Raw genomic sequence first — 23,292 nt, 5'->3', positions numbered from 1 at the left:
TTTTTCCCCAAATGTTGTATTGGTATTTGGCATCATGCGATTCATTTACTGCACAACTTTATTTTAATATTACTACAGTTCCTCAGCTGGCATGATGACTGCTAAGCAGATTCCCTCTGCAAGGCTCCGAGAATGTATTTCTGATCGACAGCTATTGTGTATCTGGAAGTGATATTTGGTTATGATAATGAACAAGCAACTTAGAGATTGAGGATTTAAAACGCATAATGGCAAATTGTGAAACTGAATTCAGTTATTCTGGTGCTTCCAAATTGCTGTAAAAATCCAACATGTCTTTCAGGGAACCTGCACGTGGCTCCAATTCCACAATATGTATTTGACTCTAAATGCTCTCGGAGAAACTGAGCATACACAATAAATGTAGCCTTGCCTGTATCTCCTATATTCTGAGAACAAATGGAAAAGGAGCCCTCTCCCTTCTACCTGTCTAACCCGGGCTCCATTTCCTTCCTGCCAGTCATCCTAGATCCCTTTTAAAATGAGCAATCTTGGAAGCACTGCATCTATAGTTTGATTGGGCAGATGGTTAATTGCAGTGGAGGAGATGAGACTGTGCTTCAAATGTCCATGTCCAACTGCTTGCCCAACTTTAAAGTGCCGATGAATCGACATCTGTGCAACATAATGTTGACACGACTAAAACCTTTCTCCCATCCTCTAGGCTCCTACCAGCCTCATCCCCTTTGGCTGTTCTCTGGTTGAATGTGGTTTTGCACAACCTCAGCACCCAACTTAACCCTGAGCTGCACTTAAAATCTCTCTGTCCCATCTTTACCTTCACCCTAACTATACTGAAATCTACGCCTTTATCACATCCAGGTATAACTTTTCCAAAGTTAAAAAACCTGATCATCAGTCACTGTAGTGAAAACAGGAATAGTATACAATGCAGCATTTCATAATGACATGATGTAGGGAACACACTTTGCACTTTTCGTATGATTCCCACCTCCAAACCCTAGTTCAGTAATGATCCACAATTCCATCCTGGTGTGATTTCCATAGCCTCCCAAAACCTGCCCTCCTCCATCAAAATTTCACAAGTTCAGAAATACCCATTCCCGCAGTGGTGTCGACAATGTAGGTACAGTGGTGAGCAAGCTCCTGACTGGGCTCATCCTACGATGATGGGATTGGCAGCACCAGAATCCTGGATTTGGGTCCCACCCGCCATTTTTAAAGTCTGCCCCACATAAAAGACTCATGCCAGGATGAGAAAACTGGTGAGGCACTGGTGATACAAATGAAAAAAATGTTGCTTCAGTTGTAACTGGTTTCAATACAGGACTGTTTCTATGTTCAATATTCTAACATAGTAGATTGATACTAACCATCTTTTCTACACATTTAGCATGGTGTGCAAGCTGAACACAAGAACCACAGTATTGGCAGCTACAAATCCAAAAGGCCAGTACGATCCAGATGAATCTATTACTGTAAATACGGCACTTGCTAGCCCACTCCTCAGCAGATTTGATCTAGTATTGGTACTTCTGGACACCAAAAATGAAGAATGGGACAAAGTCATAGCTTCTTTCATTCTGGAAAACAAAGGTCTGCATTTAAGATCAAAGAAACCTGTTATTCTTCCTTTTTCCGAGATTTATTTATAAAGCTTGCCATTACATTCCAATAGTTTCAGTAAATATTTGCAGGGTGCGTAAAATATTTTTGTATTAATTACAGAGAAATATATCTTACTTTCATTCAATTATTTAGCCTGTCCCACCATCTCTGAAAAATTGTGGAGCATGGAAAAAATGAAAACCTACTTCCGTCTCATCAAAACTTTACAACCTAAAATTTCTGGTGAAGCAAATAAAATCCTTGTGAAGTATTACCAAGTACAACGTCAGAGTGGGTTCAGAAATGCAGCCAGAACCACAATACGCATGCTCGAGAGCTTGGTTCGTTTAGCTGAAGGTAAGGCACTTTTGGATTTGGTTCGGGTCCTGGACCAGAATCCCAATTTACATCAGCAAGCCAGACAATTTTTCTATTTTGGCGTAAATGTGACGATAGGATGTTTCATTCCAGGAGTAATTCCGCTTACAAATTAGAGATCCTTTGTAGTAAAACAAACTTTATTTAATAACATAGTTTAAATCTCATTCTAACAAATGAAGCAGTTTAGCGATTAACAGTCGAACAATATTTAAAAATGAAAGGAAGCAACGTTACTTTCTAGCTTATGACTGTTCCAGTTCCAAATGAATCCCATTCAAGCATAGATTAAAACTACTGTCAGATAAATGCAAATGGCAAACCCAGGCATACTTGCTATAATGTGCGGACACTTGTGAGGCTCTCAGAGATAAAATGAGTTTCAGAGCAGCTTATAGAAACCCTCTGCCTTCAAACAGTTCCCAGCTCGAACTCCAAACTGCAAAACCTTCTTTCTCTCTTTCCAGACCTACATTATCACCTGACCCTGTCAATCAACTTAGTCAGAATTGCCAGGGGAACTTCCTGTACAAACACAAGCCCATTATCTCTATCAAGGTAACAAGTTTCTAGCTAAAATGCCCAGTGAAGCAGTTCAGGCTACCTCACAATGTTTTTAAGACAAGGATAGATAGATTTTTGAACAGTAAGGGAATTAAGGGTTGTGGTGTGCGGGCGGGTAAGTGGAGCTGAGTCCACGAAAAGATCAGCCATGATCTTATTGAATGGCGGAGCAGGCTCAAGGGGCCAGATGGCCTACTCCTGCTCCTAGTTCTTATGTTCTTATTAACTTGTTTTCACAATTCCTGAGCTAAATGTTATCCAGGCACACAGGCTGCCGGCAGAATAAATCTGAAATTTTGAACATCAAACAAAAAAAAATCTATATATCAATTACACTACTATTATCATAATTTTTAATTAGTTTGGTTTTATGGATATACGTATAATTTTTCTGAAAAGATTTGTCTTACACAATATAAATACAGCACATAGGGAAGCTGACAGTAAGTAGCCATACTTGTGAGGGACAGTTGTTCCACTACTTAAAAGATGTTCTTTTGATGCAACAATGAGATGTTTGTAACCACTGGAAAGATTATGGTGGTACAGTGGTTATCACTGCTGCCTCACAGCGTTAGGGACCTGGGTTTGTTTCTGGTCTTGGGTGTCTGTCTGTGTGGAGTTTGCACATTCTCCCCATGTCTGTGTGCGTTTCCTTTGGGTGCTTTGATTTCCTCTCACAGTCTAAAGATGTGTAGGTTAGGTGGATTAGCCATGGTAAATGCGTGTGGATACGGAGATAGGGCGGGGATTGGGCCTGGGTAAGATACTCTTTTGGAGAGTTGGTGCAGACTAGATTGGCTGAATGGCCGCCTCCTGCACTGCAGGGATTCTATGATTAATGATCTTTATGGTATTTTTGAAAACTGCCTAGTACAAAGCTAGTAGCTAGTACATGAAACTCAGAATACAAAATATATATTGATAAGATCCTAGTTATGACAATTTTTCAAGCAGCAACTTTTCTCCTCCCAGCATTAAATTGAGGTAGTGTTTCAGTTTATGAAATGCTATGGCTTATTTATTTGTTAAACTGCACATTGGGTTTGCAGTAAAGATGTAATTATTAAATTGAGGCTTTAGCTCTTTGAACACTGATTATAACAACTTCTTTCAACATTGTACTTTGCAAAGATTAAAACTGTTTAACAGACCATTAAAATTTCCTCATGCAGCTGCTCCTCCTGTCATGTTCTGCATGATGCTGCCACATGATGCCACTGTTGCCTATTTAGCTGTCAAGAGCAAGACTGTTGGGTTCCAAAGGCATTTGCACGAAGTATTAATTTTACTTCTCAGTCACTCTCTGTGAAAGTCCCACACTTTCCACCTTACGCAATGCAGTTTCCTACCACAGTCCAAAGTTATGCAGCTTAGGTGAATTGGCCAGGCTGAATTGCCCCTCAGTGTACCAAGATGTGTAGGTTAGTGGGATTAGTGGGGTAAATCCGTGGGATTATGGGAACAGGACCTGGGTAAAATACGCTGTCAGAGAGTTGGTGTAGAATTGATGGGCCAAATGGCCTCCTTCTGCACTATAAGGATTCTATGATTCTAATTGTTCAGAATAAAGCAACCAAGGTCCTTTGGTTCTGTATTGTTGGAGATACAGCAAAGCAGTGATGTTTGTTTCTGATGTGGTTGCAGTAGATGAGGTAGTGAATGAACGAGTTGTTCCATAAAAAACTCCCCACAAACCCTCAGCTCATCATTTGTTTGGCTATTTTGCCAGTGCACATGGTGATCGTGACATCAGCATTTATTGGTAGCACCTTTATCTCTGAGGTCAAAGGTCATGGATCCGTACTCCACTCCAGGACTTCAGCATTTTGTTTAGGCCAAGACAGCATTTAAGGTAGTCCTTTTTAAGTTGCCTTTTTGAACTGAGGCCCCATGTGTTTAGCCTGCTACATCACATCAGAAGCTGGTATTCTGTGGCAAGTAGCTCACCTTCTGACTCCCCAAAGCCTCTCCACAAATGATTGCCATGGCTGGTCCAGTTCTCTCAAAGGTCAGCCCCCCAACAGCCCCAGGAAATTGATGGTGTGGGATTTGGTGATGGAAATGTTACTGAACGTCAAAGGGAAGCCGTCAAATTCTCTCTTGTTGGAGTTGGTCATTGGACGGCCCTTGTGTGCTTCAAATGTTACTCACCATTTGCCAGCCCCGGCCGGGGTGTTGTGTAAGTCAGGCATGATCTGCTTCATTTGATTCATTTATCTGGTGATTTACATCACCGTTGTAGCTGTTGTAATGCATGAAAACACATGGCCACTGAAGCTGCCAGGGCAGACAGGAGACCTGTATGGAGAGCAACATTGAAGGAAATAATGTTATATAAAACTACCCTCATCCTGTTCCGCACATTGATGCTAAGTTCCAGACACCGGTCTCATATTTAGATTACATTGTTGTCCGAGTCCTGTGCTTACAAGGCAGCAGTAATCTCACTCTTGGATTACATCCACAAACTAAAGTGAGACCAATAATTAGCGAGAGCCTTTGTTTCAGAGAAAATATTTCTCTACAAAATGGATAAAAGCAAAAATAATAAACAAATCTGAGATGGCACACAGCTGAGATGAACTCACTTGTTATTTGTACATTTGCTGAACTCGGAAAGGAATGTTGAGGGTAATTTGCGTGGGTTTTCATTGTTGTGAAAGGGTACATTCAAATAGCTCAAGCCATTAATAATTTATATTTCAATGTAGCAAAACATGTTGGAAACTGCCAGGTTCCATCAAAAGATAATGAAAGCCTTACAGACTTTTAAATTTTTTAAAAATTCAAACAATAAAGAGGGACGATTCTTCTGTGCATTCAGATGTAGCTAAAATGTAAACGTGTTCTTTACAAATAGGTTCCTGAATTAATTATAGATAGTAGGTGGAGAAAATCTCCCTCCACTGCATTTACAAATTAAGATATTTTGCTGATATATTTAATGATACAAGTTTATTTAGGATGTACACATCTTATGGTCTGTTCTCTATCTCTTCGCTTTCAGACCATAAGACATAGGAGCAGAATTAGGCCAGTCGACCCATCGAGTCTGCTCTGCCATTCAATCATGGCTGATATTTTTCTTATCCCCATTCTCCTGCCTTTTCCCCATAACCCCTGACCCCCTTATTAATCAAGAACCTATCTATCTCTGTCTTAAAGACACTCATTGACCTGGCTTCCACAGCCTTCTGCAGCAAAGAGTTCCACATTTGGAGGAAGGAACTGAAGGCATTGTTGCTAAGTTTGCAGATGATACAAAGATATGTAGAGGGACAGGTAGTATTGAGGCAGGGGGGGCTGCAGAAGGACTTGGACAGGTTAGGAGAGTGGGCAAAGAAGTGGCAGGTGGAATACAATGTGGAAAAGTGTGAGGTTATGCACTTTGGAAGGAGGAATGGAGGCATAGACTATTTTCTAAATGGGAAAATGCTGAGGAAATCAGAAACACAAAGGGACTTGGGAGTCATTGTTCAAGACTTTCTTAAAGTTAACGTGTAGGTTCAGTCGGCAGTTAGGAAGGCAAATGCAATGTTAGCATTCATGTCGAGAGGGCTAGAATACAAGAGCAGGGATGTACTTCTGAGGCTGTACAAGGCTCTGGTCAGACCCCATTTGGAGTATTTTGAGCAGTTTTGGGTCCCATATCTAAGGAAGGATGTACTGGCCTTGGAAAGGGTCCAGAGGAGGTCCACAAGAATGATCCCTGGAATGAAGAGCTTGTCGTATGAGGAACGGTTGAGCACTCTGGGTCTGTAATCATTGGAGTTTAGAAGGATGAGGGAGGATCTTATTGAAACTTACAGGATACTGTGAGGCCCAGATAGAGTGGATGTGGAGAGGATGTTTCCACTAGTAGGAAAAACTAGAACCAGAGAGCACAACCTCAGCCTAAAGGGACAATCCTTTAAAACAGAGATGAGGAGGAATTTCTTCTTTATTAAAAAAGAAATTTTGTTTTTCAGCTCACTCAAGGCTGATGTTCAGAGACACAGTAACTGTTGAAGATGCCATCACAGTGATCTCTGTAATGGAGTCTTCCATGCAGGTATGCTTGTTACAAAGAATTTTAAAACATTTTTACGTAAAAACAAGAGTAAAAATGGCCAACCGTGTAAAGGACACAGTGTCAGAAGGTCAGAAAGTAGTTGCGGCTAAAACATTGTGTGATTTCAAGACAAAATTAGATATAACTCTTGGGGCTAAAGGGTATACTGATCCAGGGATATGTGGGGAAGGCGGGATCAGGATATCAGGATGAATTTGATGATCATCCATAATCAAATGAATAGTGGAACAGGCTCGAAGGGCCGAATGGCCGACTTCTGCTTCTATTTCCTATGTTTCTATGTCAGTACACAATACCCTGACACACAATTGAAATTGCCACTCAGATTCATTCCAATAAAATAAAATCAATAGAAAATGATTTCCTTTTGTATTTTGGGGGTGGCACAGTGGTTAGCACTGCTGCCTCACAGCGCCAGGGACCCGGGTTCGATTCCCGGCTTGTGTCACTGTGCAGAGTTTACACATTCTCCCTGTGTCTACATGGGTTTCCTCCGGATGCTCCGGTTTCTTCCCACACTCCAAAGATGTGCTGGTTAGGTGCATTGGCTATGCTAAATTCTCGCTGTGTACCCGAACAGGCACTGGAGTGTGGTGACTAGGGGATTTTCACAGTAACTTCATTGCAGTGTTGATGCAAGTATACTTGTGACTAATAAATAAACTTAAACTACACTTACTTTTTGTAATTTATAATTTATTTCATTTTTAATAAGACGCATGTAAGGAATGCTGGGTTTAGACCAAACTAATTATTTTGATATCCTGCAGGCCACCGGGAGGAGATTGATTTTAAATGTTGCAGGTAGCTTGTACCATACTGAGACAGGACAGATTTGAAGTGTCTTTGTATAGTTTATATATGTTCATATTGTCAAATCTCTGATGCTTCTCATTTCCAGGGAGGAGCTCTACTTGGTGGTGTCAATGCATTGCACTCTTCCTTTCCTGAAGACCCAAAAGAGCAATACAAAATGCAATGTGAACTGCTGCTAGAAAGATTGGGCTTAAACGATATTCTCCATCAAGAGCTACAGAGACTTGACAGGTGAAATGTCGGACTCAGCCCATAGGAGGCTGAGAAACATCCCAAAGATTTACTTTTATTTGTTTAGTATATTTGTTATTTAGTTATTTATTACAAATAAAAAAAACTATCCAATATCCCTCAATAGACATTACCAGAGGATAAATTAACCGTTAATCTCTTGGGATTAATAGTCTTATTAGTGACCTAGTTGCTAACAAACATCATAAAAATGTATCCAAGATTGAAATTGAAATCAGAAAAATAAGTGTCCAGATCTTGAATTTGCTTTATTTTTGTTTACACTTTGCTCCTTTAATAGAGTTAGACATAGAGGGCACAATCTTATCACATTAGCGTGGCGAGCTGGGAAGATAGCGTGAGAGGCTATTTTCCCATCCCAATTTCACCAGCGAGAACGGCTTCACGTCCAGAGAGGGCAGCAAGCCTATTTGGATAGAATTGACTACATTAACATGTACTTATCTGTTTCCACCCTCTTGGATGCTTCCCCCCTCACCAGGGAGACATCACATTGGCAAGAATTACTACTGCTCGGTGCAAAGCTCCCAGCTATCAAAGAAATTGACAGAGTACCAGAAGATTGCAGTGCCGAATTCGTCCAAAAGGCTGGCATGCAGGCATCCCATTTTCATGCTGTTATGACACTTAGAAATTTTTTAGGAAAATTCCACCCAGAATGTTTAAGGACAAAAACATGAAACAGAGCCATGCAATGCTCCAGTTTCTGTTCACCAGAGAATGCTCTGAATATCTTGGTTCTGATATTTTGATGAGGCCTGCATTTATGTGTGGGAGTTCATGTATTCAGTTCCAATAGTGCAACTGTACTGTGCTGTTTTTAAACTGGTCAATGTGCAGTTAGGTAAAGCAGAGCTTTCTCCTTTTAGGGGAAAAAATGATGTCAAAAATGTTCCATATACTTCAGAATTTGAAGACTGATTTTAATCTTCAGAGTTAAACAACCAGCGGTAGATCGACTGCCTGTTACATACCTCGCCTGAGTTTCGTTAATATTGACCGATAACTGGTCTACTTCTCAACTATTCCAGCTGCTGAAAATTCCAATCAGTCCTTTGGTGTTGCTATGGACGTGGACTTTATATATTAAAATTAGTTTTGTAGCTGTTACATAACCCAAGTAGTTTTTTTTAAAAACTGAGAAGATCATCAATTTAAGTCAATGTTTTACGTTACTGAAGTAATTCCTCAGAGGTCTATGTCCCTTCACAAGATTCCCGTTATTTACAAACTCAATTCCACTCCTAAGAGTGCTTCAGGTACAAAGTCCGAATCCGGAGTGCCAGTAGCCCTGATACTACTCAATATATGCACAGGTGAGACTCCCTGATTGGGCAGGCAATCATTTCCTCAATCAGGGAGCTCATACTCCAAGAGGCCAATCTCATGGGCCTCAGTGAAGTCATTACAGTTGTATTTAATCGGGGGTCAGAGAGGAAAGTCCTTATTCTTGTTTAGGTATTAACTTATGTGAATGCGGTGGGTTTTGTTACATCTGTGAATGTATTTTATGACACATGAATGTTTTCTTTAAGGGTTCTCGGTGAAAAAGAGCATGACCCACCTATTGAATGCACAAACTCAAGTGGCAAATCTGATCAGTTTTTTGATTCTGCTCTTTATTCAAGAAGTGATGCTGTGAAGCCCAGTGCCGTTCAAGATGTCGATCAAACTGATGATGGTCTGACCTGGTTTGTTGATTTTCAAAGAAAGAATCATGAAATACAGCCAAAAGGTGATGAAGTTGTGCAGAGCAAATCCGCCACAAAAGATGTACCATCAGAGAATTCTGATCAAAGCCAATTTCCTGAATTAAATGCCAATCCGTCGCCAATAAAAAACCCGGAGGGAATGGCAACAAGTGGAAACACATCTAACAGGATTTTACAATCTGAAAGTTCTTGTGGTCCAATTTGTGCTGGTCCAGACATCAAGGATTCAGGAATTAATAAGACCAATCGCACTGACTACTTAAAAAGGCTGACGAATGCTGAGATTGGTGCTTCTTCAAACACATCCAGTTCTGCTGTAACAGTGCGGGTATCAAAAAAGCTTCATAGGTCTCGGGTTTCGCAAAGTAGAATGTTGTACGAAAGTGACAAAACCTTTGGCAACAGTCATTCAACCGAATCAAGTGAAACTCGTGCACTTTCTAACTTGGCTAACACTCGTTCAGATGGCCTCTGTGGCAGTTCTGACCAAGGTCCTTCACATGGACTAAAAGCTGCTGCAAATAAGTCAATACATCCATTTGGGACAAAGGACGCAGTGCAGGAAAGCGGCACCGCTCCTCCGGATTTGGAAACGAATGGGAATTCTACCGATCTACTGATCAAACTGAAAACTTTTGCATTCAAACCAAAGCAGAAGTTAAGACATTCAGTTGCAGATAATTCTGCTTCTGACACTTTGATGCCTAATTCTGACACTACTGAAGTTGGAGAATCAAATACCAAGTTGATGTTTGCTTCTAAACAACCAACGCAAGCCAGAAATCATGGAAAAAATTCCCAAACAGTCCAGGCTGGTACGTCTAAAAGTAGATTCCCACACAAAATGAAAAGCAAAGGACCACCTGTTGACTGCAAAGGAACAGAAGGCGGCTCATTCGAATTGTGTAACACTTTCAATACTACACACGAGGTGCAAAAATTAACACTGCCTGAATCAAAATGTTCCCTTTCTGCAGAGCCCGGAACAGACCAACAAACTAGCCAAGGTTCAGCTGCGACAAGCCAGGTGAAAGTGTCCCCCAGTACTTTAGCAAAACTCGCTAGTTTCTCTTTTAGTTCACTGTCTGAGAAGAAAACCGAAATGAACACAACTGAGAGGGTAACTGTTGTGGCACAAAATTCAGATACCGACTCTGCAGCATCATCTAGAAAAAGGAAGACATTCAGTTTTCCATCAGCTGGTACCATGACAGGTGTTATGAGCAAGTACCTCTTTTCTACCGATGAGTTGGAAGATGATTGTATTCTGGATTTTGACTGGGATGAAGATGCAAGAAAAAAACCCAGAGCATAATTGATTTCTACCAGCAGGGCACCTCAATAGATTATTTTTAAAAATATAGGCCTTTTCTTTCCACTTTTGCAATGAACCCATCTGAAACTAGAAACATAGCGGTGCATCCCACTGTCAGATTTTAACATCACCTACTTGGAAAGAAAAAATGTCTATTTCATGAAGTCAAATCCAATGTTTGGAGAAATTACTGTTAAACCTTCTGGATCTAACAACTGAGACATGGACATATTTTATAAATATGCACACCTGACTGAAAATTCTGTTTATGCGAATGCGTAATTCCTTCAGATGTGCTCCCAATGTGAAAATTCAGACTTGCAGTATACATTTGTAACATAACTAAATGTCAAAAAAAGATGCAAAGGAAATGAGCTGAATTGATAAAAACCCATATGAATTCTCTGATAGTAGATGAGTATTACCTACTGCCAGACAAAGGTTGTAAATACGACGTTACAATCAGGATTGTATTTATTTTGAAAACTTTTTTTTTGCAAAGTAACAAATCAGTCAGTTGCATTCAGTGATCATTATGTAACTTTTTTTGCTGGAATGCACGGCTATTTTTAGTGTTTGGTGACGGAAAGAAACCAAATATTCTATTAAAAGGACACTTGATTCCAGGATGAAGTAATGCACTTTGTTATGCTACATTTACTGAGCTGATTTACAATCTGTAAGTAATTACCTCAAGAGAAGCGGTCATGACACCTCGTTCCTCATTAGAATTTCTGATAAGTTAACTAATTCAGCATTAGTTTATACTCACATTCTTTAGTTTGTGAAATAATAAATCCAGAAAAGATAGGCCAACATCTCTTTAGCTTATGCTGCAGAGCCTTTCCACTCAATATTCCAGAGGCAGGCCACTCCTGGTTTAGTGGAAAATAGCAGCCAAAGGAAGAAATCTCCAACCCATGTGTTATAATGTAGGGGGAGGCGATGGCCTCGTGGTATTATCACTGGACTATTAATTCAGAAAATCAGCTAGTGTTCTGGTGACCCAGGTTCAAATCCCGCCATGGCAGATGGTAGAATTTGAATTCAATAAAAAATATCTGGAATATTTGAGGCACAGCGGTTAACACTGCTGCTTCACAGTGCCAGGGACCCAGGTTCAGTTCCGGCCTCGGGTCATTGTCTGTGTGGCATTTGCGCATTCTCCCCGTGTCTGCGTGGGTTTCCTCCGGGTGCTCTGGTTTCCTCCCACAGTCCCAAGATGCGTGTGTTAGGTTGATTGGCTATGCTAAATTGACCCTAGTGTCAGGGGATTAGCACGGTAAATATGTGGGGTTATGGGAACAGGGCCTGGGTGGGATTGTGATCAGTGTAGACTCGATGGGCCGAATAGCCTCCTTCTGCACTGTAGGGATTCTATCAAATTCTATGAAATTCTATTCTATTCTATGAAACCATTGTCGATTGTCAGAAAAACTCATCTGCTTCACTAATGTTCTTTAGGGAAGGAAATCTGTCGTCCTTACCTGGTCTGGCCTACATGTGACTCCAGAACTACAGCAGTGTGGTTGACTCTTAACTGCCCTCCAAGGACAACTAGGGATGGGCAATAAATGCTGGCCAGCCAGCGACGCCCACGTCCCACGAATGAATAAAAAGATAATAATTGGAGATGAATATGCTGCTGGAAAGAATTTCCACAGGCACTTTATGACTTCCTGTTCTTTGCTGTAGTTGCATTTAAAGACAAACTCTTTCATAACCGAATGACATGGTACACAGCAGGTGGATGACTTCACAGACTTGAAGGAATTAATGACCGCTTAAGGAGCAGTGGTGCATTGACATTTGGAGCAGTAGTGGCAAGTATTGCAACAATTAAATGTTTCTGTTATCTGCATAATGTTAAATGTGTGTGCATATATAAATATTATATAATATATAAGGCTGTGGGATTAAAACAATCTGAACAATGTGCTCTTTAAATACCATGGTGGATTTTCCAGTGGACTATTACTAAATTATTGAGAGGAAGGTGGAGGATATATTTTATAAATACATGGAAATGATGGGATGTTGGTGAGGGATGTGGTGTCTGGGAGGTGGTGTTGATAGAGTGCTAATTTAAGAGACATTTGGAAGTAAGGATTCCAGAAATGAGACGCATTGTCGGGCAGTAAGCAATTGTGGGAGCATAAAGAGTAGATGGTGAAGGAGGAAGGATATTTAAGGGACAATAAAAAGTAGTGATGTGATACAGATGTGCAGTTAGTCATTGTGGGGAAAAGGAGTATAGTGGTTCTTATTGTTTCAAGGAATTTAGGATAAACAATAACCAAAGTGAGCGATGTGGGTAAGTAAAAGTTCACGTTTCATTCACTGAGACACACATTGTTGGATGAATTTGGTGAATTTCTAGTCATTTATTGACTAATTAATTCATTCTCTGGATCCCAATGACTTGCCAACACACACTGGAATTAATTAACTGGTATTTGGTCACATGTTTGTTCCTCTGCTTGTTTCATTGGCTCAGCAGGACATTACATAGTTTGCATGACAGATTAATTTGACTCGGTTGCACAATTAAACACAGTTTCCGTTCTCTCAACCAGGAAAGATAATTTAATTACAAAATGAATTGGCCAAATTTAATTTACTTTGCCATGCATCAGTAAATTAATTCTCTGGATTCCATTTAGCAGTAAGCAGGTTTGAAGAGGAAAGGGTGACGTCCGTCATCAAAGCTGTCTGAATGCAGGACAGACATGCTGGGGGTAGTGCAATACTAGAGGGAGCAGGGCCCAAAATGATTGGGAACATTGCAGTACAGCTCGAAGTGGCAGTACAGGGAGCACAGCCTAGGAGCAGCAATGGCTGGGAGTGGGACTCCTGAAAACAGTAAGCAATTGTGTGGAATTAATGAAGTTAAGTGGCTATCACAGAGCTGGTATAGTGTAACTCAGAGGAAAAGCAATGATTGAAACAGAATAAAACGGGACCTGACTTTTACATTTGGGGCGTGCCTGAGGTCAGCACGGACAGGAGTAGGTGTGAAACCCTCTGCCGTCCAGGGTGGTGGTGTTAACACGATATTACACTGGCTGGCCATTTAACGGCTGTCCAGCGTTGAACGGGCTCTGTGAGAGGCTGAGCGCTGCCAAGAGGTCAGGAGGAGGGCGGGGAAACTGAGAAAAGGAAGGGTGCGGACTGGTGTTTCCAATGCGGCCCCTTGGGGGACAGCCATTGCTGTCTGAGGGAACTACTGACTTGAAGAAAAACTCAGCGGGAAAACTATGCCACGAGTCTCCAGGCTGCACGATCATAGACTCCAGACACGTTTGTTAATTTTATTTGAACCCTGACTTTCATCCCACCCTGGATCAAGGTTGCAGCTAAAACATAAAGGCCGCCTGGCCAATTCTAAAGGCAGGTGGGCAACGTAAAATTCCAGTCAGTTGGTGTTTAATTAATTTGAAGTGGCTTCATTGATAGTTGGTGGGTGAGTTTCCGATACACGCCCTGTGTCTGCCAACCAAAATATCGTGTGAGGATGCGATGACGTCAGGACACGTGTCTGATGTCTTCTTGCATGATTTTATGCATTTCTGGAATGGGCGCACACCCAACTGAGCGATGTAAATCTCTGGCCCGGGGCCCAGAGCAGACTGGAAGGCCTGCCAGCAGATCAGGAGAGGGAGCAAGGTATAAAAATGGATCGATGTAGGGTAGAGATCTAGAAGGAAGTGATTTGCATCATTTGAAGGGGAAAATAGAGAAACAAATAGGAGAGTGAATAGCATCACCTAGAGCAGTGGTAGGTGGAGTACCTGAGGTTGAAAGTTGCAAAAAGCCAATTGGTGGCATGGGGAGAAAGATGACGAGGTAAAAAGACAGACAGTTAATATACTTGGGGGAAGAAAACTTCCCAAACCTAACCAGTTATGTGAAGTTGAACTGAAAGCTAGTGGCTGCGATTTAGCGTCCCCATTGACCCTGGGTGCAAATCCCGTAATGGCTACTAAATCTCACAAGCATCTAAAAACAGGATATGAGGCGATGAGATCTCGGATTGAGATCTTCCCCATCCCCGCCAGTGATGTGATCAGATTTACCGCCAGAAAAGCCATGATCCTGACTTGCAGAAATTTTAATAAATTGACATCTACTTACCGGCCTTGACACTGTAACATCCACCCACACCTTACCGCCCCACCCAGTCACCGTGAAGTCACACCAACGCGAATCACTACTGGTTTTAAAAATGTTGGGGGCACAGAGGTATCTATAGCCCTTGGGTGGTAGGGACATGGCAGGGCACTGCCTCCTGCCACCCTGACAGTGCCACCCTGGCACCAAGGGCGGGCTTGCTGGGGTACTCCATCGGGAGTTCCCCTTATGTGTGGGGTGGGGGCGGACAGTACTTGGTAGGGAGGGAGACAGTGCTTGTTGGGGGGCATTGTGTCTATAGTGGAGGGGGGGGGGAGATTGTGCCTGTATTGGAGTGGGGTGGGGGGAGGCGCGGTGGCTGTGAATGGGGGGGGAGGGATGCCACCCCGATACCAGTGTGGGAGGGTGGTGGAATGCCTCAATGCTGGGGGAAGGTCGAGTCATGCCAATGTTTGCGGGGTGGGGGGGAGCGGGGAGAGTGTACCCCTCCTCCATGTGGGGCTTGGGGGTTGTTCCCCTTGTCGTCAGGGGTCCTAATCTCCATGCGGGGGTGGGGGGTGGGTGGGGGGGGGCGGGAGGGGGGGGTCCTGATATCTGCGAGGGGTTCCTAAAATTTAACTTTTGAGACCAGGGCGCCCTTTTCCGATCTCAGATTCCCTAATTTGCCGCTGTGTTTACCCTCCCCCCCCCCCCCCCCCCCAAGCAGGCTGTGAGATCCTTGTCAACACTCTGTGAAATTTCAGAGTGCTGTTTAAGTCAGGAGAGAAAAGGCGTCTGTGAAGCTGTTGAATTTCACACAGCTCATTTCAGCCGATCCAACACGCTGTGCAGTTTAGGGAAAATTGCACCCCCAGTGGAAGATCTTTCTTCTCAACTTTCCTAAAGTAAGGCTGAAGTAACCGTGGTGAACAGTGTGAAGTTTCTATAGCTCCATCTGCTGGTGTAACTGGGACTGTGACAACTCATTTTCAGCTCGCAATGAGAGCCCTTTATTGTGGGAACGAACACAGGGATGACGGGGAATTGTTAATATCGGAACTTAAAACCCCAGAGGGAGATATTTGCCCGTCTCCAAAATAAAGTGTGCGGCTCCGAACAATTTTACTATGTAGTATGTGAATTTATTTAACACCCCCGCCCTCCCACAAGGTCGGGAGTAAGGAAGGGTCCTTTGGCACTGCCCAAGGGGCACCTTGGCACTGCCCAAGCACATCAGGCAGTGCCAAGGAGGCAAGTCCAGAAGGGTTCGGGGCCTATTGAGGGGGGGCAGGGCAATCGGTGGGGGTGGGGGTGGGGGTTCCCGCTGTCACTCTGCATTTGGGATCACAGACAGAGGGAGGGAGGAAGTGATCGGGACTGGCCAGCGGCATGGGGGGAGGGTCAGGGCTGCCAGGGGGGTGGGGGCGGGACTGCGGGCGGTTTGGGGGGAGCCATGACTGTCAGGGGAGGGGGAGATCGGGGTTGGCTTGATGGGGGGAATCGGAGAGATCAGGGCTGGCCAGATGGGGAGATCAGGGCTGGCCTGGGGGTGGTGGAGGGGAGGTTTGGGAGCGGACTTTGGGACTTACCTGGGGAGGTTCAGGAGGCCAGCAATTGGGGTGTGGCCGGGGTCTGCAATGCCAATGATGGGGGGGTTGCGGGGCTGGCCAGCGATCAGGAGACTGGCAATGCGGGGCCACTGCGCATGCGGTGATTGGCGCTTGTGCAGTGGCCTGCTCAGCACTATGCTGCCCACCTCTCATGATTTTCAGAGGGAATCCCGGTGGGGCACCCTGTGATGCACTGTTTCGGAGATTCAATCTGAAAATCCCTTTTAAAAAAACAATCGGCGGGTGTTGCTCCTGTTTTCATGTGAATTAGGGACTTAGAATTTCTTTGGGAGAATCCCGGCCTCTATGTCAAAGTTGAGTACAAAACCTACAATGCAGATTTTTGTGCTACATTTGGAGTTGAGCACCAAAACTGTATATTTTTGAAGCTAGACAAGCAAATGGGGAAGAATAGAGGATCACGATAATAGATGTAGAAGTGGAAAGATGGTAGAGGGCTTCAGTAGAGTATAAGCACTAAGATAGACATTAGTTGGATAGGTATGCGAATGGTTAACTGAAGGCATTTTGATTTTGTATCGTGAATCCTCTTATCTCAAGGTTTAGCCATCCTCTCAGTAATGATACGGCATCTGGATCTCCTCACTGTTAGCGTCTGCATCTATTTAGGCCTATATTCTCTGGAATTTAGAAGAATGAGGGGAGATCAAATTGAGATATTCAAGATGATAAAAGGTATGGATAAAGTAGACATGGAGCAGATGCTTCTGCTGGTGGGGCATTCTAGGATGAGAGGTCATAGCCTTAGGATAAGGGGTAGCCAATTTAAAACAGTGTTGAAGAGAAACTATTTCTCCCAAAGGGTTATGAATCTGTGGAATTTGCTACCCCAAAGTGCAGTGGATGCTGGGACAGTGAGTAAATTTAAGAAGGAGTTGGACAGATTTTTAATTGGTAATGGGTTGAAGGGTTCTGGGAAGAAGGCAGGAAAAAGGGGATGAGGAACACATCAGCCATGATTGAATGGCGGAGCGGACTTGATGGGCCCAATTGCCTAATTCTGCTCCTATATCGTTTGAAAAAACAACTAAGTGCCCAACGTGCAGGAAAACAGGAGTTTTTTCCACCTGTTTTTTGGACGAGCTTAGTTTAATGAATTTCTGGCACACTGTGCAGCACAGAGGCCATCAGGGGATTTACGCCGGTAGGGAAGGGCATTGGAGCTTAAACCCTCCCCAAGGGGCCAGCATTGGTCTGCTGAGGGGGCCAGTGTGCATGCGCCGATCTCCTGGTACACTGGGAGCTTGGTTGACATGCCTCCCCCACTGGATATTGCCGACCTCCGAATCGCCAGCTCTGATTTCCTCCGCCCCCCGATCGCCAGCTCTGTCCCCCAATCGCTGGCCTTGCCCCCTCCGATGGATGGCTTCCGTGACTCTGGACCCAACCTCCGACTGCTGGCCCCATCCACTAGCCCCCACCCACCATTCAGATCCCCCCCCCCCCCCATTCCCTCCCCTCTTATAGGCACTGCAGTGTGCCCGCTGGGCGTTACCAGTGTGCCAGTCTGACAGTGTCCAGGTGCTCAGTGGGGAGTGCCAGACTGGCACTGCCCAAGGGGCACAACCACTTTCCTGCCCCCAACCACCCAGGGGCCTTCAATGGCCTCTGGTCCCACCAGCGAGGCCATCACGCCTGGTACCTGTCGCTGGGAACCATACGTGATCACCATTGATGTGGACCTCCACCGGCGGTGTCAGAAACATTAGCGAGCCTGGACGATTGTGTCCCGGGCTCACTAAATAGATGTAAATCATGATTTCCATATTGTAATCAGTCTTGCGCTATTCGCCGGCTCGAGGCTAATTACGTGAAAAAAATGGCCCGGGAAGATCGCGACCGGCGATAAATGTTTAGTTGCTCAGTGAAGGAACATAATAAACTCGGATGATTCAGCATCCGCTGTGTTTTCAGCTCCGTACACTATCAAAGTTTTCGACTCTTGTCACCCTTTCTGAGCTGTTTCCTCACTGATTAAATAAACATACTTAAAGATGTCTTTGGTAATAAATATTAGTCGTTGAAGAATTCTGATGAGGATACTTTCTCTTATATCTCAACAACCACATGACAAAAAATTCCAGATTTATTTTAAATCATGGAGAAAAATGTTTGCCCAAAAATTCCGGCCTTGCTGGTTGTGTGCATTTTGGTTGTCTTGACAAATCTGAGTAATTTTTCATCGGTATTTTTGATTTTATGTAACTATACTTGTCTTATGGTGGAAACTGCTAAATAGGAAGTGCCTGCAACTGAATCCCCAAACTGACTCTGGATCATTGTTTGTTGCTCGCATGCCAACTATGGATTATGGGGCGTTAATTTGTGGAAGGAAGTGTTGAAACAAAGTAAGCCTTAATGCTTATTTTACTCGAGAATTAACATCTAAATGGGAAAACATCTTAACATCATCGGGCCTACGATGTTCTGAATCCAGAAAGTTTGGAAATAATGGAGAACTGGATATGTATGAGATTTGTACAATTGCTCTGAAGTAGTAAATTTCAAAGCCACTCCACATATATGAAATTCACACAAAAAAGCTGGTGTAAAGTCACGTTCGTACCTTCTCTGAATTTTCCTGATACTTCCCCTTTTGCTATCTCTGGCCAGACACCGACTGGCAGAGCAATGTAGTTGTGATAGTGGCCATAGTTCATGCTTGTGGTTGCCCAGTGAAATTCTCTCTGAAGGCGAGTTTGTGTCTCCAGTAGTATTGGCATTGTTTTGTTTTCTTCAAGGATATCTCTGATCTCAGCAACCCTCTGAAGTGAAGGTAGCATTAATAAAGCCACCTGATAGTCTTGTTTTGTTGGATTGCAATGTTAAACATTGTTATTCCAGTAATGATAAGGAATTGATTGTGTTTTTGGTTCTTGCATTTCTTATGAAGCAAAACTCAACCAAACTGAACAGCTGCCAATTTTCCCAGAACACCGAGCCTAAACCTTGTGGTCTCCAGATAGTCAGAGATGGGGTGTAAACTGGGATTTGTGTGTCAGGACCCCACAGAAGTCTGAGCATGCACAGAACTTACCCAGGAAGTTTAAATTTCTGATTGACTAATTTCTGCTTCCTGGACCCTCTGCAGCAGCCTCCAACGCTGAGCTTTAGGTTGAAGACTTGAGTCAGAAACATGGTACCTACCTGGGCACTTACTCTAGAAATGTTACAGAGTTTAATACTTGATTAAACTCAATGACTAGTCAATGTGACTCAATTGGGCGCCACAACTGAACCCTCCCTGACCCCAATCGACCCTCCCACCTCACCCAGTAACCCACTCACCCATTCACTAACTGATTCACCTATTTACTCACTCATCTGCTCAGCCACCACACCCACTCTCTGTTCACTTACCCATTCAATAATCCACTCACCGATTCACTCACCCGCTCTCTGTTCACTTACCCATTCAATAATCCACTCACCGATTCACTTACTCACTTGTCCAATCTACAGAATCTACTACAGAAATCCTGATGAAAAAATCCCTGATTTTCATTATGTGGTTCAGTCTGTTATGGGCATTTCTGAAGAGTATGTAATCACATTGCATGTAATCTGCTGGTCAGTGCGAGTAAGACTCAGCATATAATATATTGTGCAAAAGAAACAAAGACCAATATTTTCTGGCCATGCCATAGTGGGACCTGCCCCAAGGGATGCTGCCCCAGGGCCAGCCAAAGCTTAGATTCTTTAGCTAATGAATTGAAATTTAGGGTCAGCAAAAGATCCAAAAATCCGATGGAATTATTTAAAATAAAGTAAGTGTGTATCTTTTACATTTCTGACCAACAAATAAGTTTCCTTTCAGAACAAGTGGGATTTACAAAACAAAGTCCATGCACTTTGTTTGACCTGTTTCTGACTGGTATTAGATCCAACTCAAAGTTAGCCAAATGAGAGCAGTTCTGTACTACATTAAGAAGCCATTAAATTGAGAGGTGGTTGGAAAAAGTCTTCAGACATTGGAAGTAAACTCTGGGTCTGTGAATCTCTAAAGTAGGCTCGGATATATTTTTGACTATTTAGTTTCAAAGCTCATCTGCTCCTGCTTTTTTTACATCATGTCTGGGTCTGTTGTGGACTAACTGATAGAAATGATCACGAGGATTAGTCAGCAACTCCATTATCATGCAGGGGACTATCAGCGTGATTGAAATCGAGCTAAATGGACCTTGATCTTTTATCATCCAACAATTCCAATTGTAATTATTTTGTCAGGGCTTAAGTGATTAGATTTCTTTTTTGTTATTTTCTTACATTTAACAGAGTTCACACATTTGTGAAGCTGAAATTTGCAGTATATGTGAGACTGCTAAGTTATTAGAAAATAATTTAATGTGCAGGGACCAACCTGATTTAGAAAATGGGATTGTAACTAATCAGTATTATATAACATTTTCCTGTTGGCATATATAATGATTTTATTGATGGAGAGAAGAGGGAGCCGATACTCAGGGCCACATATTCCTCCTCTTGTAAGCAAAGAGAATAAAATAGTTCCTGTTCAGAACAAGGCAAAATTTTTGCAAAATTATCAAACAATCGCACCACCAAATGTATTGTTTTTTTTTCAATTTTAGCATGATACAAATCAAAATGACAGGTGTAGACCATTTATCAGACACAAAACATGTACTATGCATATCCGATAGTCTGCATCAATTTACATTCAAGACAAAAATGGAAAATTCTAATGTCCAAGCCTCACTGCAGAGACTTGAGTAGGTAATCTCGATTAACACTTCAGTGCAACACTGAGGGAGTGCTGCACTGTCAGAGATGCCTTCTCTTAGATGAGACATTAAACTAAAGACCTGCTTTCTCCTCGAGTGAACATAAAAGACCCTACAGCACTTTGCACAGACGAGTAGGGAAGTCTTCTCCATCTCCAGGCAACATCTCCCAACCAACATGATTAAAACAATGCATCTTGTCACTTACCAAATTTCTGGATGTGAGACCTTGCTCCGTGTGAATAATGACTACATTTTAAACACTATGACATGGACTTTCCAGCCCCTCCCACCACGGGAATTGCCGTGAACGGGACAGAAAACCTGACAGACCAACAAAAGGTCCATTGACTTTGGGTGGGAATTTCGGGACTGGTGAATCCCGCCCAACATTATTAACAGTAAAACGTTGGAATAACATGAAGCTGTGGAAGGTGTAATATAACTGGAATTTCTTTCTGGCTAAATGCAGATGTCAGGCAAGGCAGAATACGATACTACTTTTGTTCTTCCATGCTAATTTACAATTCGGGGGTTAGCATTTTCAGAGCATTGGTTTATGGGAGCATATCCTAAAATCCCAGCCTGCCTTTTTCCATCCATTAACTTCAATGAGCAGACCATCACAAACTGGGAGACAGTACAATGGAATTTTTCCGATGAGATCGTCACCTCTATTTTAAAAGTTTTCCATCTTCCATTTAACTTCCGATAGAAAGGAATGTTTTTGTTGATGGTGTGCTCCAAGAGAGTCTATCTGGATTGAATTGAATAGTAAGGAATTTGCTACCACTTGGGAAGTAATTATAGAACCATTTTTTACCAAATTTGGGAGTAATTAAAAACCATTGAATAGTAGGAACAAGTTCAAAGATTAAATTTGTAGGCAAAAGTGGTGCAATAGAAGTTTGCAATTATAAGAGTTGTAATTATGGAAAATTTGAATTATTCTAAGGCAGACTGAAATAAGATAAAAGTTTGTGGTTAAAATGAGGAAGGGTTATTTGCATCTGAGACTGGTTTCTTGGTATGTTGCTATTCTGCGTAATAAAATAAGCCAAATAAGGAACTGAAGATGAGGGAACATTTGAGGAAATGGTGAACAAAGCATAAGCTAAATGTCGACATATAAATTGACCTTTGCAGCCTCAAAATATCATTCCATCAAATATATAATCAAAGACATCAAATATTTTTGCCTTACTGCCAAAATAGCAAATAATTGGGATCTTGTTTAATCTCCAAATATGCCTTAGGGTTTCTAATCTCGTACCCTAACAATATTCATCATTCAATCTACATGCATCATTATACTTATCCACCACCCCCCTGCCTAACAACACCTTACTGAGGCTACACAGTGTTCCGAGATGGGCAAACAAATCAGAGAAAAACAGGCCAATTTCTTTTGGCACATGGGTGTCTCTGGCTGGCCAGCATTTATTGCCCATCCCTAATTGCCCTTGAGAAGGTGGTGGTGAGCCACCTTCTTGAATCACCGCAGTCCATGTGCTGTGGGTCGACCCACAATGCCGTTAGGGAGGGAATTCCAGGATTTTGACCAAGCGACTGCGAAGGAACGGCGATATACTTCCATGTCAGGATGGTAAGTGGCTTGGAGGGGAATTTGCAGGTGGAGTGTTCCCACGTATCTGCTGTCCTTGTCCTTCTAGATGGAAGTTGTCGTGGGTTTGAAATGTGCTGTCTAATGATCTTTGATGAATTGCATCAGTGCAGCTTGTAGATAGTACACACTCCTGCTACTGAGCGTCGGTGGTGGAGGGAGTGGATATTTGTAGATGTAGTGCAATCAAGCAGGCTGCTTTGCCCTGGATGGTGTCAAGCTTCTTGAGTGTTGTTGGAGCTGCACACATTCAGGCAAGTGGGGAGTATTCCATCACACTCCTGACTTGTGCCTTGTAGATGGTGGAAAGGCTTTGGGGAATCAGGAAGTGAGTTACTCGCCACAGTATTCCTAGCCTCTGACCTGCTCTTGTAGCCACTGTGTTTATGTGGCAAGTCCACTTGAGTTTCTGGTCAATGGTAACCCCAAGGATATAGACAGTGGGGGATTCAGTGATGGTAACACCCTTGAGTGTCAAGGGGTGGT

General features: G+C 42.8%; 1 protein-coding gene across 1 annotated transcript in view; it reads left to right on the top strand.

Annotated features, from left to right (window-relative positions):
- The window catches only part of mcm9 (minichromosome maintenance 9 homologous recombination repair factor), a 42,763-nt gene extending 31,437 nt beyond the window's left edge, over positions 1-11,326 (top strand). Inside the window, exons 10-14 of the mRNA XM_078213704.1 lie at positions 1,373-1,575; positions 1,741-1,944; positions 6,501-6,583; positions 7,506-7,651; positions 9,208-11,326. Of these exons, the coding sequence (XP_078069830.1) occupies positions 1,373-1,575; positions 1,741-1,944; positions 6,501-6,583; positions 7,506-7,651; positions 9,208-10,699 (2,128 nt within the window). The 3' untranslated portion in view covers positions 10,700-11,326. The remainder of the gene's footprint in view (positions 1-1,372; positions 1,576-1,740; positions 1,945-6,500; positions 6,584-7,505; positions 7,652-9,207) is intronic.
- Positions 11,327-23,292: the final 11,966 nt, after the last annotated feature.

This window comes from Mustelus asterias, chromosome 5 (assembly GCF_964213995.1).
Source record: "Mustelus asterias chromosome 5, sMusAst1.hap1.1, whole genome shotgun sequence".
NCBI classification, from domain to species: Eukaryota; Metazoa; Chordata; class Chondrichthyes; order Carcharhiniformes; family Triakidae; genus Mustelus; species Mustelus asterias.
The sequence above is the reverse complement of the archived record's forward strand: the minus strand, read 5'-3'. Positions and strand labels throughout refer to the sequence as shown.